Below are 27,332 nucleotides of genomic sequence, written 5' to 3' on the forward strand. Positions count from 1 at the left end.
TTAGTCCTTGAAAACAGGAGTTATCGACGTTCCCTTGTAGAAAATGTTCCGTGCGTTATCGGGGCTGTTGGCTCTCTCTGGAATCAGGATGACATTATTGCCTTTTCTCCGCAGAGTGGACTCCCGACTGGACGCGACAGAGGGGGTTTCCGAAGCGCTCTCCCCACTTCCTCCTCTACCACCGCCTCCTCCAGATCCACAACCGCTACCATCCCCCGGAGTGACCCGTATGGTAGAAAGGCCCTGGGGCTGGAGCCTGTGCTCTGACTGGCCGGCGTTCTGGGTGTGAACAGTAACTATGGGTGGGGTGCTAATGGTGGCGGTGGTGGTGACGATGTGATTGCCGCGTTTCCTGTCAATGGACCCATCACGAATCGAGTCTGAGCTTTCCGAGTTAAGATCGTTGAGGTCAAAGGACTGCCTCAAACTCCCACCTCCTCCTCCTGATCCCCCTGCTGCTCCACTAGGCCCTGTGAATACGACAGCTCCGTTGCCGTGATCCAGCGACCGCCACCTCCATGATCCATCTGTGGACGGAGCTTGGATCACCGGCCTGTTTTCAGGGTGGGCCTCTACTCTGACGATTGCTCCGGTACTCTCTGAAATGCTGGTGGTGCTACCCAGTGAGCTGGGCCCCGTGATGCTGGTGGGATCTTGATCAGTCAGAGCCCTGTAGCGTGCAGAGCCCTGGCAACTCCCGGTGGTGCCGATGCCGCTCTCATCTAAGCTCTTAGAATGGGTCTGTAGTAGACCCTGCTGCTTGGACATTGCAATCACTTGCATGATTCGTGGCTGGGTGTGTTGCCCGTTTTCATTAGTCCTGCAGGCTGTGCTCATCTCCGCTGCCCTTTGCCAGTTTGCCTGAACTGTGGTATTTATTGTCGACATCCCCTCACTTCCTCCCCCTCCCCCCGTCCTAGGGGAGGAGGTGTTGTAATTCTCATGAGCCTCCTCTGGTATGTGGACGAGCTGTGAAGACCCAGGTCTAGATTGCATGGATATCCTGGCCCCTCCAGTGATGCCGCTACAGTTACTGGGCAGGGTGGTGCTAGCTCCCGTGGCCAGTTTGGACATGTATGCATGAGCATCAAAGCCTCCATTCAGGCCCATAGCAGATGGGTCGGAGCTGGATCGGAGCTCCATACTGCCGTGGTGGTGCGGATGCTGGGAGGACTGGCCGGATGAGGAATCTATGGAAGCGGAGAAGGAGTCTGGGACCTGCAGGGAGCATTTGTGGTTGTTGTTCTTACTTTTCCATTGAGACAGAAGCTGCTTTGAGCGGCTGGAGTCCATGGAGGCATGGTGGAGGGTGGCTGCGTGACGCCTAGCTGCTTCCTCATACGCTGCCATGGCCTGGGGGGTGTGGACCCGGGGAAGGGTGTGGCTAAAGGTCACATAGGCTTCTTTGCTCTGGGGGCTGCGGGGGGAGATCACTTCCACATCGGCACTGGAACGCTTCAGACTGTCATCAGACCTCGGCTGCTGAAGGCCTCGGTGGAGGAGGCCCTCAGAGTGGGAGATGTGTATGCCAGGCTCCCCGGCCATGCTGGCTTTCATCTGCAGGTGGTGGAGTACGGCCTCCTGGCTTATGTGGGGCAAGGAGCAGGGGGGGCGGTGTATTATTGGAGGGGGACTGGCACTGGCCTCCTCACTAGGCTGAAAGTTTCCCACTGCATACAATCCCTGGCAACAGAGCAGACAGAGACACATTTTACTTGATGCTTACTTTGCTTGACACCTTGTTGAGTTTTTTGTTGAACCATTTCAAACCGTTTTTTCAATAAAACGATTAATCTAATGACAATTTTGCAGATTATTCTAAAATTCTTAAATATATATAAAAATGTGTTTCATTGATATTTCAATGTTTTATCCAATACGTTTCTCTTAAAAACAATGTTTTTTTGAATGGCTGAAGGATTACTGTGACACTTCATCACTGAGTGTCATGGCAACCCTTTCTCACTGTAATAACAGACTGTAACAACTGATTAACGTTAGTTAAAGCCCCTTTTCTCACTCATACATGGCTGTTAGTGCCTCACCAACAGCAGCGGTGCAGAAATGACTTTTAACATGGAGTGATGAAGAAATGTCTATTTTAAGTGACTACTAACAGAAACATGTTCCGCGTGTTGATAATCCGAACATTTCATGCTGTGGTGCTTTGTTAAAGCGCTTCTGGAAGCTTTTACTTTCGGACGTGTTCCTTCAACAGTTGTCCTGCTGTGATAAGCAGTTTACACAGCACCACATTGTTACGTCTCTGTCTAAAATACTTCCACAGGCGAGCTTTTTTAGCTGCAGCTTGTTCTCTAGGCCGAATGCATGCCTCAACCGGGCGCAGCCATTCTTGCGACATGCAGACGCACATATCGTATTTTTGTAAACAAAATAATCTCTACTTTAGTCCAGACTGAAATAGCTCAGCAATGTTTTGATGAATTGATTTGAAATTAGGAGTCGAAATGATGAATCCTAGTGACATTGATTCTGGAGGACTGCTGCTCTTGAACTCAGAGAAACAATCTCCAAACAGGGAAGCCACTGGACAGGAAGCTGTTGATGGGACTGGCCCCTACCAGGTAGACAGCGATAGATCCTCCGAGCAGGAAGCCCAGGTAGACGTCGATGGCGTGGTTCTTGTACTGAATAATCCGGGTCAGACCACAAATTATGGCACAGATAATGAAGGAGAAGACCAGCAGGGGCTTGAGCAGCTTGGATGAGTCGGTCAAAGTGCTGTTGAAGTACATCTGTGGACACATGACACATTTTCAGATTTTTATTTTCCATTGTTTTAATGATGTCATGATGCTGCTTTGTGTTATAGTAGTGTGCTACTCCATAACCCTCCCAGGCAGCATTACTTGGCATTTAGGTTGATCCAAAGCACATGAGTTATCAGTATCCATATATCGTCTGATTGTTGCTGATGTTCCACAGTGTGAGTCACTACCTCAAACCACTGTAAATGTTAATGTCAGACAGATTCATACGATATCATACCATATTAATCCTCTTGTATCTCCTTCTTCTACGTAGTTTTGACCAATACATCTCTAAAAGATATTCTTAAAGATAATTACAAGATTTTGCACAATTTTACTCGTAATGTCAGTATATCACTTCCAAACACTTACATGTAATGTGTACTTTTAGATCATATAACCATGTATACAAGTACAAGGCTGTGTGACTGGATTGTTAAGTATATTGCTAATATTTTAGTTTTTTTAATTAGATATTTAATCATTATTAATATTCTATTACTAGGGAGAAAAAGACTTTGGATACAATAACATGATAAATGTGTAGGCAGTCTGGTGTACATCACAGTGTGAACCTGCTAGGACTGTAAACAGCTTACAAGCCAACAACTGACAGTGTCTTATTAGCAGTGGTGCCATTCAGCATCTTATCTCATCGAAGTTGACATTTGCAGTTGAGCTTTCAATCTTTGGTTAATTGTGCCACAGCTGACAGACTAATTAACTAGCTGTACTGCAAACTGATGTCACCGCCCAGTCTTTATTCGGCTCCTGAAAAGTCGACATCTCCGAGATGAGTGGATTTTACAAAGCGAAGCAAAAATAGCGTAGAAGAGACAGCCATGCGGAATAGTTAATCTGGGCTAATCCCACCATCCACCACTCAGTGTTCCGCCCTCTACTGTATCATTTGGCGCCTCACGGACGGATGAGCAGAGTTAAGTGTTTGCGTGGGCTCACATTGTTACTCACCGAAACATAGACCGCGGCGAAGGATGCGAGGGTAGCATGCTGCGACGGGAAGGATTTTCTGCAAGAGTTGAAGGAACAGAAATAGACTCAGCTGACGTTCTCACATCTGCACGGGTGAGTCAACAGGAGGCGTCAACAGAACACAAGCATAATGAGATATCTCGCATACCACCCAGCACACACACTTGGATGCTATGGGTTGAAAGAGTGAACCAAATTAGATGCATTTTTTCATGTTTTCTTCACGTTAGAGCCCCCAAAAAATAATTGAACAAAGGCAGTTAGACAGCAGTGCAGGGATATTATTATCTGATGCCACTGAATGAATATACTGCAGCGGAGCCGCAGCAGCTCGACGACATAATAAAAGTGAACCTGTGGCCCAGTTTCTCCAGCTCCAACCCAATGACCTACTTCTGACAACTCCACCAAGCAGCCCTCATCTTTACTCCTGACTCTGCATGTGTGCAAATATGTGTCTTTAGGTGCAATCATGCAGTTGTATGCATATTTATGTGTGTGTGTGTGTGTGTGTGTGCGCGTGAGTTTTGTGTGCTCTCCTCCTTAAACAATTTACGACATCTGTGGAATCATAAAAATGTCATTCACACATGAAAACTGATCGCACTGCTTCTGAATGTGACCCACTTATAGCACTGGAATAACCAACACAAATGTGCACATTCATTTCTATTATGCACATACTATTAGAAATATATTGTTATGAATGCTATAGTTATGGTTTCTTAAAACCAAGAAATAAAAACATAATAAATATAAAGTTATATCTACTATAAATGTATCAAATTGAAAGGATAGCTTGAGCATATCAAGTCTTTATTTAAGCCCAAAACATTTTGTGAGGTCACAGGTCATTTCACCACCAAATTCTAATCAGTTCATCTTTGAGTCCAAGTGCACATTTGTCCCAAATTTGAAGAAATGATGTCTCCGGCGCAGAGCCATAAAAAGTGGGTAATGTTCCTGAGTTCAAAAGGTTTCTGGAAAAGCTTCTTCTGTGGAAATGCACTGTTTTGTCTCGCTAAAGCTGGTGCTTAACTATGGCGTTTTTTTGTCAGTTGGTCTTTCTGCCTCTGCGGTTAAAAATAGGTTAATAAAACCCCTGGTGCACAACCACTGCAGCAAAACAGCTTTTCATGCCGCTCTGCAAACGAGACTGAAGCTAAAGCTTCTACAGAGAGGGTGGAAGACAGTGTTTATGCCAGGAGCAGTAGGTTATATTTAGATCCCCATAGTCTGCAGCCAAAAACAACATGTCCCCAAATGCACAGGTCAAGCCATGCTATCTTCTGTCACACACACACACACACACACACACACACACACACACACACACACACACACACACACACACACACACACACACACACACACACACACACACACACACACACACACACACACACACACACACTAAACTACCGTGGAGACCTAATTCCATTAAATCTCACAGAAACCAATCTCCCTTTAGGTGCTTGGTTTAATCAGAGAGTCAGGTTTAAAACAGAGAGGGCTGCAAACAGACAGACTCCGTAAAGCTGGTGTCAATTGAACCTTCGCTAAGCCCCGCCCATGTTGCTACTCCATCAAGCTGTCACCATGGAGCCACACTGTCACTAACTGCACTCCGCAAATAAATATTAGCATTTTTAAATGTAAAAGTGATTTGAGAGAGAAGCAGACAGAAGGCTCTACAATATGTGTTTGAAGCATATCAGGATATCAAACTGACTCAGCAGTGAAAACAGGTTCAAAAGATAAAGATAGAAACCAAAGTGGAAGTGAACCACCACTTCACCTGGAGATCCAGACAGAAGACAATGAAATGAAGGAACAACACTGTTCCTGTAAAGCCGGGCAGGTCTTTCAGTAGCCAGCGTAGCATAGAATGGCTAACACTAGTTAATGATGTGCTAACGTCCTCTGCTAATGCTCGATCCACATTATCCCTTACATTGAATCTAATAGTAGATTTCAGTTTCTTGAAAAATCTGAGATTGTATATTCTATATCAAACTTGACTATCTTGACCTCGTCAGTTTTGTCAGAATTGACAATGGGGACATGTTTCTGTTCTCATTCTCAGGTTGGTGGAGCACAGCCCTGGTTTCATACTGGATTGTTTCTTCTTGTCATCTTACTAAAGCATTTATCAGTTATTGGGCAGCTTCCTTAAAATATTAATCTCAAAAAATGTTATTTCATTTAATGTCTTTGCAGTATTTGGGTTTCTGCGGCATAGAAAAAAATCAGCAACACTGTTTTATTGCTGGGAAGTGTGTGATCCCAAAAAACACACCTGCAGTTAGCGCCTATCGCCATCGGTGCAGCCATAGAGAAGGAAATGGAGATTTTTAAATTATAACTTTAATGTTGTCACTCAATATAAGGACATCTTTACAGAAACTATGACATCAAAAATAAATGTATTTGTAAAACACTCATCTACACAAGGTTCCTAATTGAATCACAAAAATTCAAAACCAGAAAGATAACCATATAAGTAACCATATAAATGATACACAACTTTTAAGACATAATAAAAGAAAAAATAAAGCAACCCAAAAGTTACAATTCTTATGCAATATGTTTATCACTTAAAAACAGATAATGTACTGGCAGAGCCTAAGGGCCTGAGGGCCAAGTTACCCACCAGCCTAACCTCAAGACAACTAGCGCTTGAGGATCTTAGGTTACGACTTGGAGCATAGAGAGTCCAAACCATGAATAATCACAGAAACCTGCCAGTTTACTAATCCCATTAACACGAAAAATAATTCTGCTTTAGCTCACACTTCTATGAATATAGAAAAACAACAATCAGCCAAATCCTCCCACAAAACATCAAGGCAAAGTGTGGAAACTAGGTGAAAACACCTACTCATACAAACTCGTAGTCAAATGAGTGAATGCAGTGTTTCTGACTGATTCACACTAAAACCAATGAATGAAACCGGATTGATTAAAAAAAATAATAACAAAAAAGAAATGACCATCTTTTTTATGTGCATGTTTCAGGTATATGTCTGTTGTTAAATAGAGAATGCATGTTATTTACACTAATGTGCTTGAGTGTCTAACTCCTGAAATGCCTCCTCACCTGCCCTGCATGATGGCTGCGGAGTCGGCCCCCGAGCAGATATCCTCCATGATGTAGGGGTTCTGCTCGCAGCTGACGTTGAGCGCGGTGTAGTTGGGTTTACACACAGTGAGGAAGTAGGGTGTCGGGTAGCCTGTCATCAGCTGGAGGATGTCGGTGATGAGGGCCGTGGCACACAGACCGAAAGCATGGACGCCTGAGGACAGAGGATGTGGTGTAAAGGTTGGGAAACCAGCTGTATGTACAGACAGAGGTTTAAACAACACTGATATTACAACATGTTCTCACCACCAACCCATCAAATTGGTCAGTGGCCCTACGCTTCCAACTATGGTTTGCCCTCTAGTGTCACTTTTGGACGTGTGATGCTAAGTGTCTTTTCAAAATAAACTTCAGTGTTTAAAGGTGTTTGTTACATGCAATACAGTGTCTTTCTAGAATAAACTTCCAATGAAAGTTTTAAGGTTTACTTGGTTAGGTTAAGGTCTGGGTTCAAATAAGTATGCATGAACGCAACTTACATACGCTGTGTTCGTTAATTACTTCAGTTACGTAACAAAAGCAAGGTAAAAAAACTCAACATTGACTTGGTTTCACATGGGACATGAGCAGCTGTCTCCTTGGTTAACATCTCCGTTCATTTGACCCAACCATGCACCTCGACCTCCTCCCTAAGGGAACTGCAATGCTCTCTATACAGTGTAAGTTGCTCTCATCGTCTAATAACGACACGGTGCATCTTATACAGACACTAAAGGTCTGTATCAGACGCCGAGGTTGATGGGTTGGGATTGAGAAAATGTATATTGTTGTTGGGTGTGCTGCACAGGTCCAACATATGCAGGCAATGTAATTATTGACTTTAATATCAGAGGTTTCAAACATCGTAGTCAGCCTTTTAAACAGTTGTTATAGTTGATAGACGCACATTATTCAAAATGTTTCTATTCATACTCGGTGGAAATCTATATAGAGAGGAGGCTGAGTTGGAGGGGGGGGGTTAACACAGGACTTTCACCCAGGAGACCTCTGCTTGTGTCCCGAGTGATACCAAAAGTCAACGTTGACTTATTTTAATATACGTCCGTTTCTTAAATAACATACACAGTGTTTTACTAAACCTAAACATTTGTATTTTTATTTTGTTTCAGTATACAAAGTTAATCGTGTGTTTAAAACTGCCAAAAGTAGTCCGGGAAAAAATATCCCTCGAAAAGTAATGGAGAATTCCATTTAGTTGTATGGGAACCACATTTTATAGTAGACATGGTTGCAGCTACCGTCATTTCAGGCCAGTGTATAGAACAAAACAATCAGTGTACCGACGAAGCGAACAGCTCTGCGTATGAAGGAGTTGAAGTTGCAGCCTGCGGCGTTGATGTTGGCCTCGGCGCCGCTCTTCCTCCGAGACAGGCAGCAGAACAAGATGGCCTCTCCGATCATTATCTGTTGACACAACAACACACCTGTCACATGTGATCTAGAAGAAGGAGCGAGGCCATGATCTCCACTGGAGCTCCATGTCCCGTCACTTTCTAAAATCCATATTTTGTCCAAGCTCCAGTTTAAGCCAAGAGCCTTCCTTGTGTGACACACTCATGCACAAGAATACACACTCCTCCAGAAGTGACACATGGCGTTGCAGTGTGATACCTGGCCATCTGCAGAGCAACTACCCAGAACCACAGATCTCTGCAGAACGAGGAGGATGGAGAATGACTGTGTAAATGTGTGTTTCCAAGGGCGTTTTAGACCTAATAGAAAAGTCAGTAAGTACATTGCCTATACATTCCGCTTGCTTTCCCAATCTTGACATCACATGCTCTCAGGCGTTCATGCTTTGGGTCCGTGTGCCACGGCCCTCCTCACATGACATGGTTGGAGAGAAGAGAAGGGAGGGCAGCAGCAGTGATGGCCAGAGAGAGGGATTAGGAGTGCTTAGAGGAGGGCCTTCAGGGATCTGCATAATACTGCAACTGACACACTGTACTTCTTATCTCACAAAAAAGGGTTTATCTGGGGCATGTAAACCATATTTTACTCTTGCAAAAGGAGAAAGCTACTCTCTCTCCATTTTTGTTTGATTTACAGAACAGGAATTGCTATAGAGAGTCCTTCACATTTGGTACTTTTTGGAGAGTTTTTACTGTGTATTACTATTAGTGTAAAAACATGAAGGCCACTATGACACTCAAACTCAACTGAAAGCCAAAGAGTCGCTCCAACACCAGAACATCCGAACAAGACTGGAAGCTGCTCTCACTCTCAGACAGTGACGGGTCTTTACTAAGCAGCCGTGACGGAGACGCCGGTGTTGTCTTCACCGTGTGAGTCATTGTGGCAAAACGTGGTCCCGGAGACACCTGCTGTACCAGAAACTACCACAGAGGAGGTTTAAAGTATTTGACCATTCCTTTATACTTCTGTGGAGTGGAGTTGGGTATGGTCCGATCAAGGTCGCTGGATATAGAGGGGCAGGAAGTGGGAGAGGGGCCACTTTACACCCTGGGCCGGATTTGATACCGCCCTGGTTTGATGCGATGGCAAGCTGGTCTATAGTTACAAATACTAATAATACACCAAATGTAAAGCTGAGGGTTTTTTTAATTCTGTCTACGCAGTGATATTACGTGAAGTTTTAAACCAACTGGAGCAAACTGTTGAACTGAAGGTAACTGAGGCTGATGTTGACCATCAGTCTGCCTGCTCTCACCGCTGTAACCGTTACTAAGTGACCTATTCTGTCATTCATTAGCAGCTGAACGGTGGTTCATTTTGACTAATGAAGGCTTGCAATGTCTTAACCAGAAGAAGCAATCAACTGAAATAAACAAATGACATGTGTAATAATTGAACACTGTCGGTACTTTCGCTACAATCAGTGCCAAATGACCTACAGCTGTTATTTTCAGAAAATGTCTTTGAATTTACGGCCTTCGAAAACAAAGGGTTGTAGAGTCAAGTTTGTCTTTGCTAATCGTCTTTATTATTATTAATATTACTGTTATTATTATTATTGTTATTACTTTATGTAGTTATTGAACTTGTTTATCATATTACAATGTATTATTTATTTACCCATGTATTTATTCATTTCTCTCCTCCTTGCACATACCTCACCCATTCATATATGAATGTGACACACTGTCCTACATGGACACATGCACGTGCAATACTCCAGCTAACAAAAACAACTAAACTTCCTGTCGGCGTTGCACCGTTTCATGCTGACAAAATAAAAAAAAAAGGAACTATTTTTATTTCAGCAGCCGCTCCGACAACTACAGCCAACCACATCTTCCAGCTCCGGCAGTTTTCTCTCCTGATTCCACCATGAGGAACACAAACTGAGTTCTAATAACTTTATCTAAATAAGCCTTGACTCACACAGAGTGACAGTCAAAGGGCTTGAGAGAGGCCTTCTGACGGGAGGACAGGAAACTCTGCTCCACGAGTTGCTGGGAGACGGGTGTCTGAGGGAGAATGTGTCATCAGCTGATATGAGGAGTCTGATTGTGTCGATGTGTGACGATGGCTTAGATCGATAATAGAGTCGGGTTTTCTCCGTCTTGGCTTCTGAGAGGGAGCTTTTGGGGAGACATTAAGTCTGTTGGCTCTTTGTGTCTCCGCTGCCAAAGATCTTGCTCTGGAATCAGCCAATCACTGGTAATGGGTTTGGCATCCCTGTGAGTTACGCAGAGAGCCGGAGGTTTTTATTGCTTCTTTCTTTCTTTTTGTGTTTGAGGCATTTTGGAGCCAGTAAAGGCGGGAACATGTTGGAGAGAGAATGTGATCTGTGGTGGAAGAGAGCACAGTGTCGATGGGATGGTTATGGCTGGAAGTTGAGTGCTATCTGACACTCTAACAAAGAGAGTAAAGTCATCCCACTGGCTTCCACTAGTCCATCACCACGTAATTGTGATATCCTAAGTTCCATTCTGGACCGTTGGTGCATTTTGAAGGGTGTAATTTCCACTGAAGGTGCCCCCCTCTTCTTTTCAATACCTATTTTTGTCCTGCTGCTTTTACAGCTTCTGTATGTTTTATCAGGAAATCTCTTAAACTGTGACCAGTACTGCTGCAGGAATCAAGAAACTCTGAGTTTATGAAAAAACTTGTCTCATATCTATGTTAACAGAAGAAAGAAATACTTATTTAAAGGTAAGATATGCAACAATTTCCTAAAAAAAAAAGTGGACTGATACAAAAGGTTTCTCACTTTGTTCCACTTGAACTGTGTGGCGGTGTCTGTATCTGCAGAGACCCGGCCCTCTACCTGTACTTTCTGTTGTCTTCTTATTTTGCTGTGTTCCAGATGTTTCTGGGCCTCTGCAAAGAGCATTGGGACCCCACTCGGTGGTGTAACCCCCAGCCAATGAGCAGGGTGTGCAGCCCCTTCTCGACCGAGTGGAGACACAGAGAGAGCAGACCTCGTGCCTCGGGCAAATCCGGAACCTTCCCACAGGTTTGTGAGGAGGTGTGGGTGTGTTCATTAGTGCTTTAGAACATAACCGCTGGGAAACAATCAGATAACACTTTATTCTTCTGATTTGCTGCTCTCTTCATTCACTCTCTAGCTTGCTTGACCACTGCTGCGCTCTCTCTCTCTCTCTCTCTCTCTCTCTCTCTCTCTCTCTCTCTCTCTCTCGTTCAATTGTTGGTTGAGCCGGAGAGGAGACGCAAAGTTTAAATGCTGTGTTTACAAACAGCGAGTGAAAATGCCACTTGTATACCTTTAAGTAAAATACATAAGCATAATAGCCCATTTCACACAGTTTTATTCCTACTAATTATTACCACTGATGCCTTGTCCGAACAGCGTTACTGCAGTGGTTCAATACACTTACATGAAATATAATGTGCATTTTAATCTTCCAAACCTCCAATATTTTTAAATAAAATGTATGTCTAAGAGAGCTTAAAACCTTGTTTTTATTTCAGTAGAAGTAGAAAAGTAGCTGAAAATGGAAACACGCAAGTAAAGTACTTTAAAAAATAAAACTCAAGTACAGTACTTGAGTAAATGTACTTAACTACTGGTTACAAGCATGACTTATATTATTGCATTATTGCATTAATATCACAGTGTTTTTTTTTATAGAACACAACTGTGTGTGTCAGTAATGGAGCGTCTGTGCTGTGAGAAATAGTCATCAGGGAGACAAACTATTTAAAGCTCAGCCTGTCCTTTGTCAGCACAAAGTCAAGTTGAGCGAGGGATTTCCCTACAAAGCAAAATGACTTACTGTGAAAAAGCCCTGCAATATGAATACGAGAATTCAAATGATTCTTCAGAGGAGCGGCTGTAGTCCAGATGGAACATGACTAAAGTCTGATCTAACAGTCTGATCTGATGCACACTGTAGTAGATTTAGAACAACCAGTGTAAAGTAGAACAGTTTCTTTCCTTCCGGCATGTTCTTAAGTCTTATGCTCTCTGTCAAATATTTTGCCAAGACCTGTGCCCTTGCACACAATATGTGTTGGTGGGCGCTGAGGGGAATATCAGAAGGGACTCTATGCCAAAGAATCTGTGTATTTGATGCCATAACCTGACCCACTGGGAAACACTGAACTCCAGGTGGGTCTCCATGTACGCAGAGAAAACTGAGGCATCAGGTATAAGAGAATAAAATACATTAGATTACAGTGATTTAGCAGAAGCTTTTATCCAAAGCGACTTACAATTCAGACTCTATCACACTGTAGGCACAGCTACGGGAGCAATTTTGGGCTTAAGTGTCTTGCTCAAGAACACATCGACATGCGACTAGCGGAGCCGGGGATCCGACCGCCGACCCTCTGATTGAAGGACGGCCCCGCTCTCCACTTAGCCACAGTCGCCCGATACAAATAGAAACCTCATTCACATTTCTCCATTAGAGGGGCAACAATGCAGCTTTTTCTGAAACTCACACTCAGGGTATTTAGGATACCAATACCGAGTGCTTTCACCCCCTAATTCAAAGGAGACATAGTCTGCTCATTTTTAAGTTCATGCTTTTATTCCAGATGTCTACTTGAACAAGTTTACAGGCATAAATGTTAAAAAAACAATATATTATCTTTTATCAGAATGTCCAACAGTGCGGCACCTGTATTCAGCCTCTGTCTGAAACTGACCGAATTAGCGCCTGTCTCTTTAAGGCTTAAAAGCCCAAATTGCCCTAACGTTTGGCTCCGTTAAATACTGCTATTTATGTATTTAATTCATCTGTTAAAACAGTGTTAACATATGAAGTTATTGTGAAAGAAAATGATATATTTCTCTAACGCCAGAGGACACTAAATACTAAATGTAAAAAAGACAAAAACCCTCCTTAAAAATAAAGCAACTTTAGCTTAAATTGGAAAATTGGAAAGTGGAAATAATTTTAAAGCAATACAATGTAAAAAAAAGATTGGAAAACTGCAACAGATTAAGATGATGCTGACTTTAATTAAACACACGATCAGCTGTAAAAGATTCAAATAATTTCAACTTTGACCTCATTTGCTGCTGACCAATTGAAGCTCGACCAATGAGATAACAGCGGCAACAGTTGTTGTTGCCTAGACACGGTGAAACGTTTTTTAGTTTCTGTTCATGTGACGGCAGCTTTACCGTGATGGCAGGTCCGGCGAAGGCCAGGCTGAGCAGCATCAGGAGGGGGATGACCTCATGGTTGGGGTCGATGTAGGGAAGGCTCAGGCTGCGGTCGTGGCAGTTGAAGCCGGTCTTTGCTGGCTTGAACACATCCGTCCACTCCAGGAAGTACAGGCTGACCACGGACGACACCAGGATCGGCAGCTGTGGGGCGGACACGACGGGAAGGAAAAGATGTAAGGGACATCAAACAGCTGAGGCCGGAGGAGCTTTAACAGACTGCCAATGGATACATTAATGAATAGCAGAACAGGCAGTGAACGCTGCAAATGCCCCCATAACCCTATGGTTCAGTGACCACGCTAATTTGATTTGATAACGACGACGAAGGCATGGAAAATGGTTTTCATGACCTGAGGGGGGAGTTGATGGCAGATGGTGTGTGGAATGTACAGCTCTCATGAACATCAAGTGCTCAACTCAAATCTTCAGTATGAATCCTCCTGATCCCAACAAACAGAATGACAAACAGCTAGTTTGCATATATTATAAGTTTGAGGTCTTAAAATAAAAGAACAATCATAGCGCAGCAGTTCATTCACCAGCCATGAAATAAAGTTACAATAATAAAGCTGGTGTTGATCTCTCAGTTGGGCAAAAGTGCTTCAGTGGTGTATGGACGATAGCAAGAGGTCATTTCACCTCTGACCTGTCACAGTGTCAATGCACAAGTGGATATCCAGTCCTGTCAACAGCAACAACACACCAGTTTTATAACCTGTCGTAAAAGAACCTCCATCATATAATGAGGAGAGAGATGGACTGAAATGGCACAACTGAGGCATACAAGTCAAAACAGGCTGGTAATAACTCTGCATATCTCTTGAGGCTATACACGACATTCAGAACAGCAAATAACTATTTTAAGTTGCTTTCCCTCTCTGTGTGTTCAGCCTTTTCTCATTCCCCGAGCGTCAAATACTGACGCTTTGTCACGCCACTCGTCGCCCCGTGTCTGACACCACACAAGGCACCCTTTAGTTTCTGCCACGTAAGACCATCATTATTATACACTCAGAGAAAATGCTCCAGAATGTGATAGCGTAGGATAACGACCAAGAAAACCCACACATGGTGGACAGGACTTTTAGTTTTCAATGCTTATTACTTATTGTTTACGTGTTTTAAGGCTACTCAGTGTGTTAGAAAGTGACACCAAGGAGTCTGACAAAGCATCAGTATATGGTGAGTTGGAATGAGAGCATGTTGGTGTGTTGTAATCTGAGCTTCTCTGTTCTCTGTTTAATTGATGTGTAATTGGAGGCAGTAGAGTGTCCACAGAGGACTGCAGTGAGGTGCGTCAGTGAGAGCTGAATGTGGCCTAGAGCATCATGGGCTTTATCATGCAGCTTAATACCCTGATTCGCTGGTACACAGTGGCAGGCGCATAGCTCGCTCTGCTAATGCTAAGTAGAACAACGGGATGGAGGAGGGCCCCACTAGGAGCCCAACACAGGGGGATCCCTTCAAGGCAACACACTCCTGCTGGGATCTGAGCCACTTGTACACACATACACACTACCACACAGAGGGCCTCTGTTTGCAGGCTTCCTTCCTTTTGTCTGTCACAGTTCTGCCAGGGGTTACTCACTAACACACTAGTTCTGCTGTCTTTCCCTCCAGGCTTCCTTTCCATCCCTACTCCTTTCCTTACCATGACTAAGGTTTCATCAGTTTCCATCAGTGGTGAACCTCAGGGGAAATTGGGACATTTGGAGAGATTTGAAAAGACAGTTGAAAGCCAGGAATTATGGAAAAAGTGAAGTACAGGAGATGAGGGTAAAGACATTCTACATGACTTTTTAGGCTACATTCACACCGAAGAATATTAAGAGAGCTCTTCACCTACAGCGGCATACAACGTCCTAAAAGAGCACATGAAAGGGTGTGGTTAAACCATGAAGGAGTAGAGCTCCATGTTCAAGACCAGCTCATGCAGCCCACCACAGAGCTTCACACTGTCTTCCTGCCTCACCCCCCTCCCCCTCTCTCAGGTTCGTTTCCCTTGGCTCACCATCAGCCTCCCTCACCTCTCGTCCAGCTATATGAGAAATATAGGTCAGTGGTGTCAGCATTCGCACAGCTCACTCTGCAGATGAAGCTGTTCTCAGAGGAATACTGTACTCTCCATACTTCAAAGTAGATTTCTGCAGGATAATTTATGTCACATCCTGTTATTCTTAAAGTGCAGCGTGATTTGCCGAGTGTGGCAAATAGTATTTGATACGCTTCAAAGTCTCTACACATACTGCGTATGATGCCTTTCCTTTGTATGTGACTTAAGTAAGAACTGACCAGAACTGAGAGCAAGCCATCTCACAGTAAGCAACATTAAACCATCAGTACTACAGAATATATCGAGTAGAAGATGGATATTCGTGCTTCCTAAAGCCGCATTCATAGCTCTTAGGTCAGGGACTCACTAAAGATATCTGTTTGTCAAAGAATGATTCCTGTTTTTCCAAATAAATCTGGACCGGATCGCATGTCCGTGTGTAATACATATTTTGGGGGTTTTATGGCCTCTTGACAGTTCAAATATTGACAGATGATGATATTTCATCCCATTGATGCAAAAATCCCGTTTTTACAACCAAAGATAATAAATATATGTAAGTGGTACAACCTCAGAACCCATCGGCTATCGGTCTGATGACAGATGAGCCTCTAAGGGAGAAGGGCTGTATTTGTGGGGTTCCGGTGTAGCAGATATCCGGGCCAAGGACTTCCTTTTCTGTGCACTGCTCGCTGTTTACGGTCCGACTTCAGATGTGAGTCTGGAGTTGAGAGATGACGTCTGCGACAGGGTTGTTTCACAAGTAGACAGTTTACAAGCACATTTTAAATGATTAAAAAGCTAAATCATCGTTAGTCGATAGCTGGTGGGTTCCCAGATGGGTGCTCTCCACACGGACTGTTTACCTGAATTCAACCAAAGTCTGCTGCAACGTGATCGATCAATGCTACTCAGACTACAAATGGAAACCTAAAAGCTTGCATTACCAAAATCCTGTCCTGTTGCCTCCAAATAAATGCAGAATCTGTTCATGGAGATTATAAGTGATCATCTAATAGTTGACAAATTCTTGAAAAATCCTGTCCACTCCTTTTATCTCGGGATAGACTTTATTGTGTTGTGTAGCTTTGTAGCCAACAATGCACGAACTGATACCCGAATCATTGATCTGAGTTTTTGGCTTCTTTGTAGAAGTGTTCTGGCAGACTTCCAGACTTAATGTAAAATTCATATGTGGAGCTCTTTTTTAATTAAGTGTGGATATGTGCCTCCACAGCTAATACTACTAGGTGTACATAACATATATCCAATCCTAATGGACACATTGGAAGAAATTAACTGAGGCCATTCATGCTCCCTGGTGGAGAAAGACAACTCTTTTAATGACCCCATGACTCTTCCTCTACCTTCAATTTTGACATCTCTAAGTACTTGCTCAGGCTTTAAGAAAAGCTAAATAATTAGTATGTTTGCTACACCCAACACTTTTTTTAATGATTGAATGATCACTGCTGCTCTAGGGGTCTTCATTGTGATCTTTCTCTCTGCCAGGAGAGTCATGCAATCACTCGCGTACATGCGTGTCCGTCCGTCATGCTGCTGCAGTAAACTGCATACTATTTTGGGTGTCCAGGTGTGGCTGCATGCTCATGGACCTCTTGTGTTTGAGGTGACACACACTTGCTCTAAACACCTTTTACTGCCTATTTTTTGCTGCCACTGAGTGCCTGCTGACTCCTTCATCACTACTCTCAAGCGGCCCCTGGCACCACCAGCCGCTACTCTGCACTCAGAGACACAGTGGTGGAAAACAGTTAGCTCCCTTATGGTGTTTTGGATGGTGTGTTTGGCTAACAGCTAACGTAGCTACCAGGACACACACCGCTGAGTACTTCTCGGCCGCTGCTCTGTTGCTCACTTCTTTGGTTTTAGATGGTGTGTTTGGCTAATTGCTAACAGCTAAAGGAACCACCACACTGTTGTACCTCGCCGCAACGCAGCTGCTGCTACACAGGCAAACAGCTCGTTGAGTTTATTTTATAAAGATTGTATGACGTGTATTGTAAGACGATCTGAGCACATTACCTGCATACATTGCCGCTGGTTTTTGTGTTTGAATGAAGTGTATTTTACGAAGCCTTACAGCCCATTGGTGTCTAGACGGGGGTTTAGCCAATTGTGGGTTGCATACATTCAATCACATGATACAGGTGTGGTCGGTGCTGACACACCTGGATAGGATTTGCACTGTAATGAGTGCACTTCTCTAGTTTATTTTTAGGCATTGGTTATTTCAAAGTCCAGTTGGAATATAAATTTCCCTTTCTGCTTTGTGCACTTAATTCTTTGGGTGTTCACATTTGGATAAGTGTTGGGCCTTCTGCCATACAACACTCCTCTAACAGTTTTCCTGACAACAATCCCTCCACTGGTGCTCATGTGTTCCTGGCGGCCCTCAGTGACTACGGAAGAGACAGTGGGGTTTGAATAATAGATGTGTAAAAATGGAAAGCAGGCTCCAGTGGGCTTTGGCTGGCAGTTATTTGTGCTGGGCTAACAGCACCGACAGCGATGGAGTTTTCTCAGTCATTTGAGGCGTCTGTCTGGTATCGCTTCAAGTCTCTGTTTCTTTGACAATGTTTGATTCAGTGTACCATGCTGCGTTAGGATTTGTCTGTGAATTGTCTGGGTTTCCGCACACATCATTGCAGTTCGTGTGAGAAACTTTGACTTTATACGGCCATATTGCACAAACGGCCTCCTTATTGATGTTGTTTACTGAATCCTAAAACTATCAGCAGCTGCAATCTTTGGTCATGTGGACGAATTTCACTTTTGAAGTTGCTTTTAAGGTTTTTGCACCTTCATCTTGGTGTGAGCTACAAAGTCACCTTGAACTGATGACTATTTGACCACTGAATGCCACTGCTAATGCACTGTTTGATGGAATCTGTTGTTTGTATCAAGTCTGGTGCTTGTTTCATTTATGTGAAATCTCTGACATGTTTTGAACTTCTTGCTGATTGTCTGTTGGTTATGCTTTTATGAGAAACGTGTTACGCTGCGGTCTTAGCCAGAAGTCACTCGAAAAAGAGATTTTAAATGTCAATAGGAATGTCCTGTTAAATAAAGGCAAATCTAAATCAAATAAATGCCTGGGTTATGAAGTGAACTCTGACCACACACGGAGACAGTCAGCTGATGAAAGCTGTCTCTGCTGTCGTTAAAAAAGCGATTTAAAAATTGTAAACTTGCACTTTTTAAAAACTGCTCGAGGCAACTTGAAACGCTGACTGTTTTAATATGTAACACAGTAAAGTTTATTCAAAGTACATTTTAACTGACCTACTTCTTACTTTCATCTATGTACATTTTTACCAAAATACTTTTACTTGAGTAAAATGCATTCAAAGTAACAGTACTTAAAAACATTCTAGCACTCTTTCAAACCCTGGATATTAGTGGACCGTTACTATTGATGCACTTACATGTAAACAGCACTGTAAAGGTGGAGCTGGTTGAGCTGGGGCTAATTCCAACTGGTTTGAATACTTTTGTGTAGTTGAATTTATAAAAATACATCCTTTTTCATAAAGTCTTGTCAAATCTTAAGTTAAATAGTAACTAATGACTACAGCCATCAGATAAATGGAGGTGAGCAAAAAGTTTTAAAAAATCCTGATGAAATGTAGTGGAGTAAAAAGTATCAAATGAAAATAAGTAAAGTAAAAGCTCAAATTTGTGCTTAACTAAATGTACTTTTTAGTCTGTGTGTGTGTTCGTGCATGGGAGGTATGTTAAATGCACGTTTCGAGAGCTGCTCATTACATTTTGTTCAAGTTATTTGACTGCAGTATGTATTTTAGTTGCAGTCCACCACTGGCCCATGTCAAACATAAAGAGTCAAAAGGGGTTTCCAATGAAATCCAAAAACAAAACATATAAAGGCAAGACAAACAGCTGGCAGCACCTTGCTTGCAAAAATATATGATTGGAGCTTCTGATGCACACAAACCAACACAGAGCAAAAGATGGACATACTGCAGGTAGCTGTAGAGCATTCAGAGAGGGAACATGTTTCAGCCTCAGGCACAAAGCCACATGTCTGCCTTCAATTGTTGCAAGAAAGGTGCTCCTGAAGGTGAGTGACTGATTTGACTAACCGGATGACTGTTTGACTGCCTCACTATGCCACTGACAGTGACGAGTCAATCTACTGGGCGAACCGCGCAGTCGGAGCGATAAATCACAGAGCAGAGCGTCTTTCTCTGAAAAAGCCTGGTCTCCTCCGGGAGAGTTCAGCTCAGCAGAGATGCTCCATTGCCCTACATCTGCTAACACTCCGCCAGCCCGCTCTCTGCAGCTCGCCCTCGTTGTCTCGCCTTCGGTCCAATCCGTTTCCGTCGCACGCACAGAGTCTCTTATCTGTGTCACATATTGTTCTATCTCACTATCGGCCTCTTTTCCATCGTGCTGACTGGATCTCTGGCAGTGTCCTGCCTCTGTTTCTGGGCTCATCTGATATGGCGTTTCGAAAGCCTGACGTGATACAGATATTTTTTTAAAACAGAGGAACTAATAAAAACATCTCAAAAAGGCCGCATAATGCTGGCTCAGTTTTGATTCTTTGATTTATTTTTTAACTTAAAAAAACAACATTCAACCAGGTCAGACACATACAGGACCAATCACTACACTATGAGTGGAGTTTATATGAAGGCGTCACTCACTGGCTCCTAGAAACATTTGATGTAAGTTTTTTGCCAAAGTGCAAAGGTATTCTAACTGATAATTGAGGTTTGTGGCGAAGCTGACAGCAAACAACAGCATCCAAGAAATGAAACAGGTGAACATCTGTGGAGAGCAGCAACAAGCCTTCACTGTATTCAGCTTTCACTGCACTCAAACCACATCACTTCAAATGTTTACAGAACTATAAACTCAATGGATAACACAACGGTAAATATATTCTGTCCCACTTTTGGAGAATGGGATACAACCAAACTCGGATCACTGTAGCAACGCACAAGAGGGGAAACCATTACCATATTTGTAATGGAGGACTGGAAGCCCCACTGCTTCTCCAACGACAAGCACTCGTATGAACACATTTGTTCTAAAGAGGCCGGTACGTACTCAAGAGGCTCAGGGCTCCACGGTAAGTGATGCAGTAAATATTTTGGGAAATTGGCAACCAATTCATCAGTGGCAACCACTTTTTAACATATGAAACAGCAAAAAGTCCACCCCATAATAAATACATTTTAAATATTCGTTGCATCAGTGTTATTAGTGAAATATTACAGTTACTGTCAGAACTGGAACGGACAAAGCTGCATGTGTGTTGATGCATTTACTTGCATGCACACATCTGTTTTAGAGACAATGGTGAAGCAAATGAAGTTGTTTCAGTGTGGAGGGAAGAGTTCGATACGCAAACAATTTCAACTGACAAAGACCAGATGAACCTGACCGAGAAACAAAAAGGACGTCGGTGAAGTCTTGGTAGAAGAATCCCAGCGACTTTGAGCTGGAAGGAAAACTGTACTGCAAAGCATGTCCAACATACAGATGTGTAAATGTCCCGCCGACGTAGAACTGCAAAGTATCTTAATTACTCAATATATAAGGTGACACAAAATGTCAAACATATGTTCAGTTTCAGTGAACAAAAGCTGATTCCTGTTTGCCATTTTTAAAAGTTAGTGTTGAGCCCTGCTTTAGAGAAGTTGTTACATTTACCAATTTTTCACATAATATTTAGAGGTTTTTTTCTGAAGCACTAACAAAATTCATGAGAGGTTGAAGCATGTCGACCAAGTCATGTACAGTGGAAAAGTCCTTTCCTTCATTTTAACACCATAATCACAATTATTGGGTATAAATATCTGGCTTTCAGCAACTGTTGTTAATTGACAAGTATTTTAGTACTTTAGCTAATGTTAAAATATTTATATATATATATATATATATATATATATATATATATATATATATATATATATATATATATATATATATATATATATATATATATATATATATATATATATATATATAAATTTGGTAAAAAGACAACTTTATTTGACTTCTGAGGCCACCACTAAAATTCAGAGAAAAATCACTTGTTACCCAAGTAACAAATAGTCCTTTTATTTCGTGGAGCTGTGACATTTGGTTATCTGAAAAGACTTTAAATGTTCCCGCTCAAGAAAAGGTGAGCGGGGCCTCCTGGGGCCACATGTATAAATGGTGCCTACACACAAAAACAGGCATATACAGTTTCCCACACATAAACTGTGAGCACCTCACTCATACTTCAAACCAGCGTACACAGTTTTCCAGGACGAGATTAATATGAAGTGAGAGTTAAAGATTCCATGTTAAGGTTTTTATGTTTGGTTTTCTCCTGATTGTCTCATACTTTTTGCAGTCTACACAAACGGATAGAATTTCAACAAAAGGCGCATTTATGAACTTAATTTTGGTTATGAGTGATAGATTTTATCATTCTTTTTATTCACATTAAGCCATCATTTCCCTGTCAGTGATTTGTTTGGGTTTGTGGGAGAACAATGTACGCGTGTCTAGAAATCTATTTTTTAATTATAGCCACCGCATAATGACAGCTGGCCAGGTGCTGTAGGAGAAGCTCGCCCAGCGATGGAACATTACTGTCTACTCAAGTTAAAGTCCTGTTACTGTCAGTAATATTACACATGATGATGTTACATGATATACCTGTGATATTATTAAACCAACAAAGAATTCACTTTGCAATTCAATTTAAAAATCAATTAAACAACTGCTTTCCCCAAAGTAGCGTCACTAGAATTAACCACAATGTGTCTGAAAAAATTATAAAGAAAAATCAGCAACAATAAATAAAAAGAGCTCTGACAGCACGGCAGGCACAACAAGCACTACGCATTAACATTACACTTCTCCAAAAACTCCCAAAACACAGCCATACACAACCACGTTGAAGCAAAAAGAGAGCAGCACAGTTTGTGCACAACATGTAGTGCACAAACACCGACTGTCAGTGAGCAGACTGTGTATTTCGTTATAGTTCTTACATGCCACCGGGTCCGGTTCTGTTGGCAGTAGTTTACCGAGAATATTTCTAAACTTCTCAATTAGTGGCGTCGTGGCGGTCTGTCCAGGGGATTCAACTCGGCGGGTCTGGGGCGGTCGCTCAGTGTGGGAGGAGCCTCTCGTGGGACCTCTCCCCAGAACACTGGCACTCGCCGGGCTCCACTGGCACCACAACCCGCTGTAGGTCGGCTTGGAAAGGCTCAGGTTGAAGGTTTATCGCAGCCCCAGCAGCCCTTAGAGCTCACTGTACCCCCCCGCAGGGAGGGACAGGGTCCCCTGTTCTTGGAGCAACTGTCACCCGGGGTGGACTGTATTGAAACACGGCTCCCGTTCGTTTCCCATGCTGTGAGGGTGTGACTTTGTCAGCCGAGTCATCACCATTCATATCTATACAACCAACGTGTTTCTGATTAAACTGAGTACAAGAGCCCAAAGTTGAAGCAAACTGTCAATTAGACTGATGGCTCACCGAGCAGCCCTTAATAAAGGTATCTGACTCATGGTGTAGCCTGCTGTACTCCACCAGCTACTGACTCCACGCTCTGAAGCTCCTAAATCACAATGAAGCAAACCAGATTTAAATGTCAATCCGATATGAATGAAAGTTAAACTGAGAGATTCTCAAAGTGATCAGTTGATCGCTCTGGAGAAGAGTCACCACTGTGCAGAAAGCATATTAACCAGAGAAGAGTCAAACCTTTTACTGTATTAACTGTTAATACCATGGTAACCAGCGTTGGCTACAGACAGACAGAAGCATAGGAAGCTGCTGTATTTTCTTTTCATTGCTCTTTGCTAAAAACAAAGGAGTGCGGTGAGATAAAGGATATCATTCATATTGTTGTGCCTTTTCTGGCTTGGTGTCTCAACATCTCCATGTGATGGACTCCATAGCTGTTGACATTACTGCTGTAATGAAGCCTGTCTTTGGCCACGTCTGCTCTCATCACCTTTGCACATGGTGCAGGTCATAGTAAAACACAAGGTTCAACATGTAGTCCAGTGAGTCCTATTAGAATCAACACACGCTCAGTGAGTAAACAGTCCTGTGGTAACAGAAGCCAGAGTTAACCTTTGCTGCAGATGCACCAGAGGCTTTGTTCTTCCTCTGGGCTAATGGCCGCGTCCCTCCCTACAATTAAACATGTGATCTCATCTTTTGTTTTTCCCCGTTGGAGATAACAGTTGTTTGGCTCCTCCTCGTGCTTCCATTTGTTCCACTTTGCAGGAAAAGCCGCCTGAGGCTTCACAGTGGAGCCTCGCTGCACTTCACCACTCGGTCCAGACTAAAGTAGAGCAGCCGGTCCGTTACGGTCGAGCACAGGGATCACATCTGCAGCTGCTCCTCAAACTAATACAACCAGCTCATGATCTATTACCAGGAATGGTAATACTGACTTTGGTTTATTTTGATTACATACACTCCAAACTAAACTGGAAAAAGTCCAGTCAATCCAGCTGATAAATATCACATCAGATCCTACACGTGTGACATGTTCTCACTTTATGAAGTTGATATGAGGAACATTAGGGCTGATTTGAATCACATTTGGCTGTTCAAAACAAACCAATGTACCATTCGTTGCTTTTTTCCACTGCAGGTCAGGAACAGCTGCTCTAACAACATCAGAGATTATTGTAAAAAAATATATTCTTTTCATTCCTGATCAATATAACAATTCATTTACTCCACAAAATATCAAAAAACATGTCTCATTAATATTTCAATATTTAATTCAATCATCTTCTCTTGACCAGAGTAACAAGATAATACATCCTATTTGTCAGATGCCTGATCAGAAAGATTCTGGACCTCGAATTCAAAAGGATTGCTGTGACACCATACGTCATAGCAAAGTGCATCAGCATCCGCGCAACGACTGTAACATCTGTAACGTTAGCGAAAGACATTTTCCCGCTCATACATGGCCGTAAAGGTAAATCGTCTGAATAACAACCTTCTTATATACGGTCTATGGAACGTTAGATGACGCATGATAACCATAACAGCAGCGGTGCAGACATTACTGTTAACATGGGGGGGGGGGCAACATGGAATGAATTCTAATAACTGCTGACAGAAACATGTTTCATGGTTGTGCTAACATTGCCGTCTTGTTAAAGCGCTCCGGGAAGCTTTCGCTCTGGAAGTGTTGGTGTATAACAGTCGTACTGCTGTGATGAGCCTTAGCCAGTTAGCAGAGATTACAGAGCACCACATCGTTTAGTCTCTGTTAAAAATACTTCCGCACTTCGATCGTAGCTGAGTTTTTTTTAGCTGCAGCTTGTTCTCCGGGGAACGCCTGCTTCAACTGGGTGCAGCCACTTCCTGCAACGACCAATGTCGACCAATCGCCCCGGCCAATCCCTATATATATATATATACGTACAACATTTTTATTTTTAGTAAGCACCCTCACCCTGCTAGAGTATAAAACTGTCATGAACGAACCTGCACCTATTCTGCACGTGCACGCATTCTCGTCACTTTCACTGGAGAACAGTTGGCAACACTGGGCTGTTTTTTTATGGAGCATAATCTTACTAGTTTCTCAAGATTACCAACCCTAGCTTTAAGAGTTGTTACGTCTCTATGTAAATTCACAACAACCACACTGGCCAGTTTGTGTGCATGGAGGTAGCTTTAGTGGGGAGATGACATCTCCATTCTTAATCTAATCTAATTGGTCGACTTGGTTCTTAATAATGTAGAAGTCCCTGAAAACCTGATGTCAACCACGGTCTGTTCAATCGAATAAAAAACCCAAACCCTCACATCAAAGCACAGTATTGTTTTGAACCCCTTATTACATTTAGGTGTAATATTACATCTCCTTCTCTCTGGCTCTAAGCTGTGGGCATTAAGAATTCACAAGGCAGGTATCTGTGAGTCCTGATTGCAGAGGGTAAATCTCCCCGGGGAGGTGGGATCCATCCTGACTGGCACGCTCTGATCTCCTCCACATCTATTGTGGGACATTGCAATCGCGGCTGACAGGAGAGCAGGATGGGATGGAGCCGAGTGGGCCACCACCTCGGCTCTCTGCCTACCAGCCACTGACACACACTCAGGGAATGAGCCCGACAGAGCCCTAATTATATGCACAAGTGCTGTAGTTCACTGAGTAGAATTAACTTCTAGCATTGGCCTAGTTTAAATGCTTACTGCGGTTGGTGAAAAAAAGAAAATAGAGGGCAGCAGAATCCTCCAGTGAGCAGGAGCCGTAGCGCTTCGATAAGCTCAGGCTCTGGCCCGGTAATCGTAGTGAGGGCGCATTGAAATGTAAATGAAAGGCTCCAAACACCACAACAAAATCGGAACTCAAAATAGGGAACCCCCTAACCAAGTCGCCGCTGCGAGAGGAATCCACGGGGATGATGCGGTCGTCCCAACAGCATCCATCACACAGCATTAGAGGCAACTCTGGTAATGTACGAGAGGCCGGTTTGATGGCAGAGCCACAGGCCAGCGGTGAATTAGAGCGTGCATAAAGAGCACAGCGGGGGGAGAGCGACAGTCACCGAAAGCTGAACTGCAATCTGCACAGAGATCCTTGACATCATCAGCTCATTTTTCATTATTTTGCGATGAACCTATTGTCCTGAAAATAAAAAAAATAAATCATCTCAAAAGACAGACTCATCATCCACATGCATGGCAGCTGACCCGTCCTGTCACCACAGACTCACATTTAACACTGTGGGAATGTTTGCATTACGCCTCTGGCTGCACAGAATGCTGTTTATTCTCCCGTGTGGATGCTGCAGCCATTTCAAGTTACAACTATCATGTGAATGATCAACAATATATGTTTGAATCCTAAAAAGGACTAATAATAATGTTCTGTTGGATCTGCTGGAAAAGTTAAGAGAAACAAATAATGACACAAAGAAGTGTGTGTCCGTGTGCTCGTCCTTCACCGGGCGTCATGTCTTCTATGTGAATGCATACAGTGTGTGGATCCAACTGTTACCATACCGCCACGGAATACAAAAGCAACAATGCATGTCGTTGCACTATTGGTGATGTAACCTGTCTACAGTGTGAGAACAGGTGTCTGTGTGCAGGTGATGGATGAATACTGTGATACATCCTATAGGCTTTTGCAGTGGAGGAAACGCACCTGGACGCACCACATATGCACGTTGCATGTCTCTGTGACCTACATATCAAAATAGAACCAGTCGACTCATAAGCTGATCGTCATAGGAAGCCCATCTACTGGATCTTTGGCGATAATTATACACGAATACATATTAGGAGTCTAGAACGGTTTGATGGGGGGGGGGGGGGGGGCTGTACAGATCGGTTCCGGATGAGAAGCATGCAGCGTGAACTCACCTCTACAAAATAGAAACAGGGCAGCAGGCTGACACTGTCTTTGGTCAGGGTCCCCTTCTCTCTCGCAGACATGGCCGGGCCTCGAAATATCCAAGATGAGACGCGGGGAAGGATGGCTGAGCTCTCCGGGCGTCCTGCCGGGATCAGGAGCGCTCCATGCCGCTGTGCGGAGCCGGATGCTCGGGGACGACAGCTGGCCAGTATCCGGTCCAGACTCCCCCTTGCCGATACACAGACCCGCGCGGCCCTTTATCACTGCTAGCGAGGAGCCCGGGGCTCGGCTGTGTGCACGTCCTCCGACGAGCTGTCAGGTAGAGAACGGAGCCACACCGACGGAGGGAGGGAGAGAGGAGAGGGAGCGCAGG

At 43.4% G+C, this 27,332-nt stretch overlaps 1 protein-coding gene across 1 annotated transcript; it reads right to left on the bottom strand.

Moving 5' to 3' along the window:
- Positions 1–27,039, bottom strand: plppr4b (phospholipid phosphatase related 4b; the record flags this gene model as incomplete). The annotated part of the gene is made up of 7 exons (XM_079181815.1): positions 1–1,683; positions 2,583–2,756; positions 3,744–3,801; positions 6,865–7,060; positions 8,187–8,310; positions 13,469–13,654; positions 26,968–27,039. 7 exons carry the CDS (start codon positions 27,037–27,039, stop codon positions 1–3), a joined length of 2,493 nt encoding a protein of 830 aa, XP_079037941.1.
- Positions 27,040–27,332: the final 293 nt, after the last annotated feature.

Source organism: Pholis gunnellus (genome assembly GCF_910591455.1).
Source record: "Pholis gunnellus genome assembly, chromosome: 20".
Taxonomy (NCBI): Eukaryota; Metazoa; Chordata; class Actinopteri; order Perciformes; family Pholidae; genus Pholis; species Pholis gunnellus.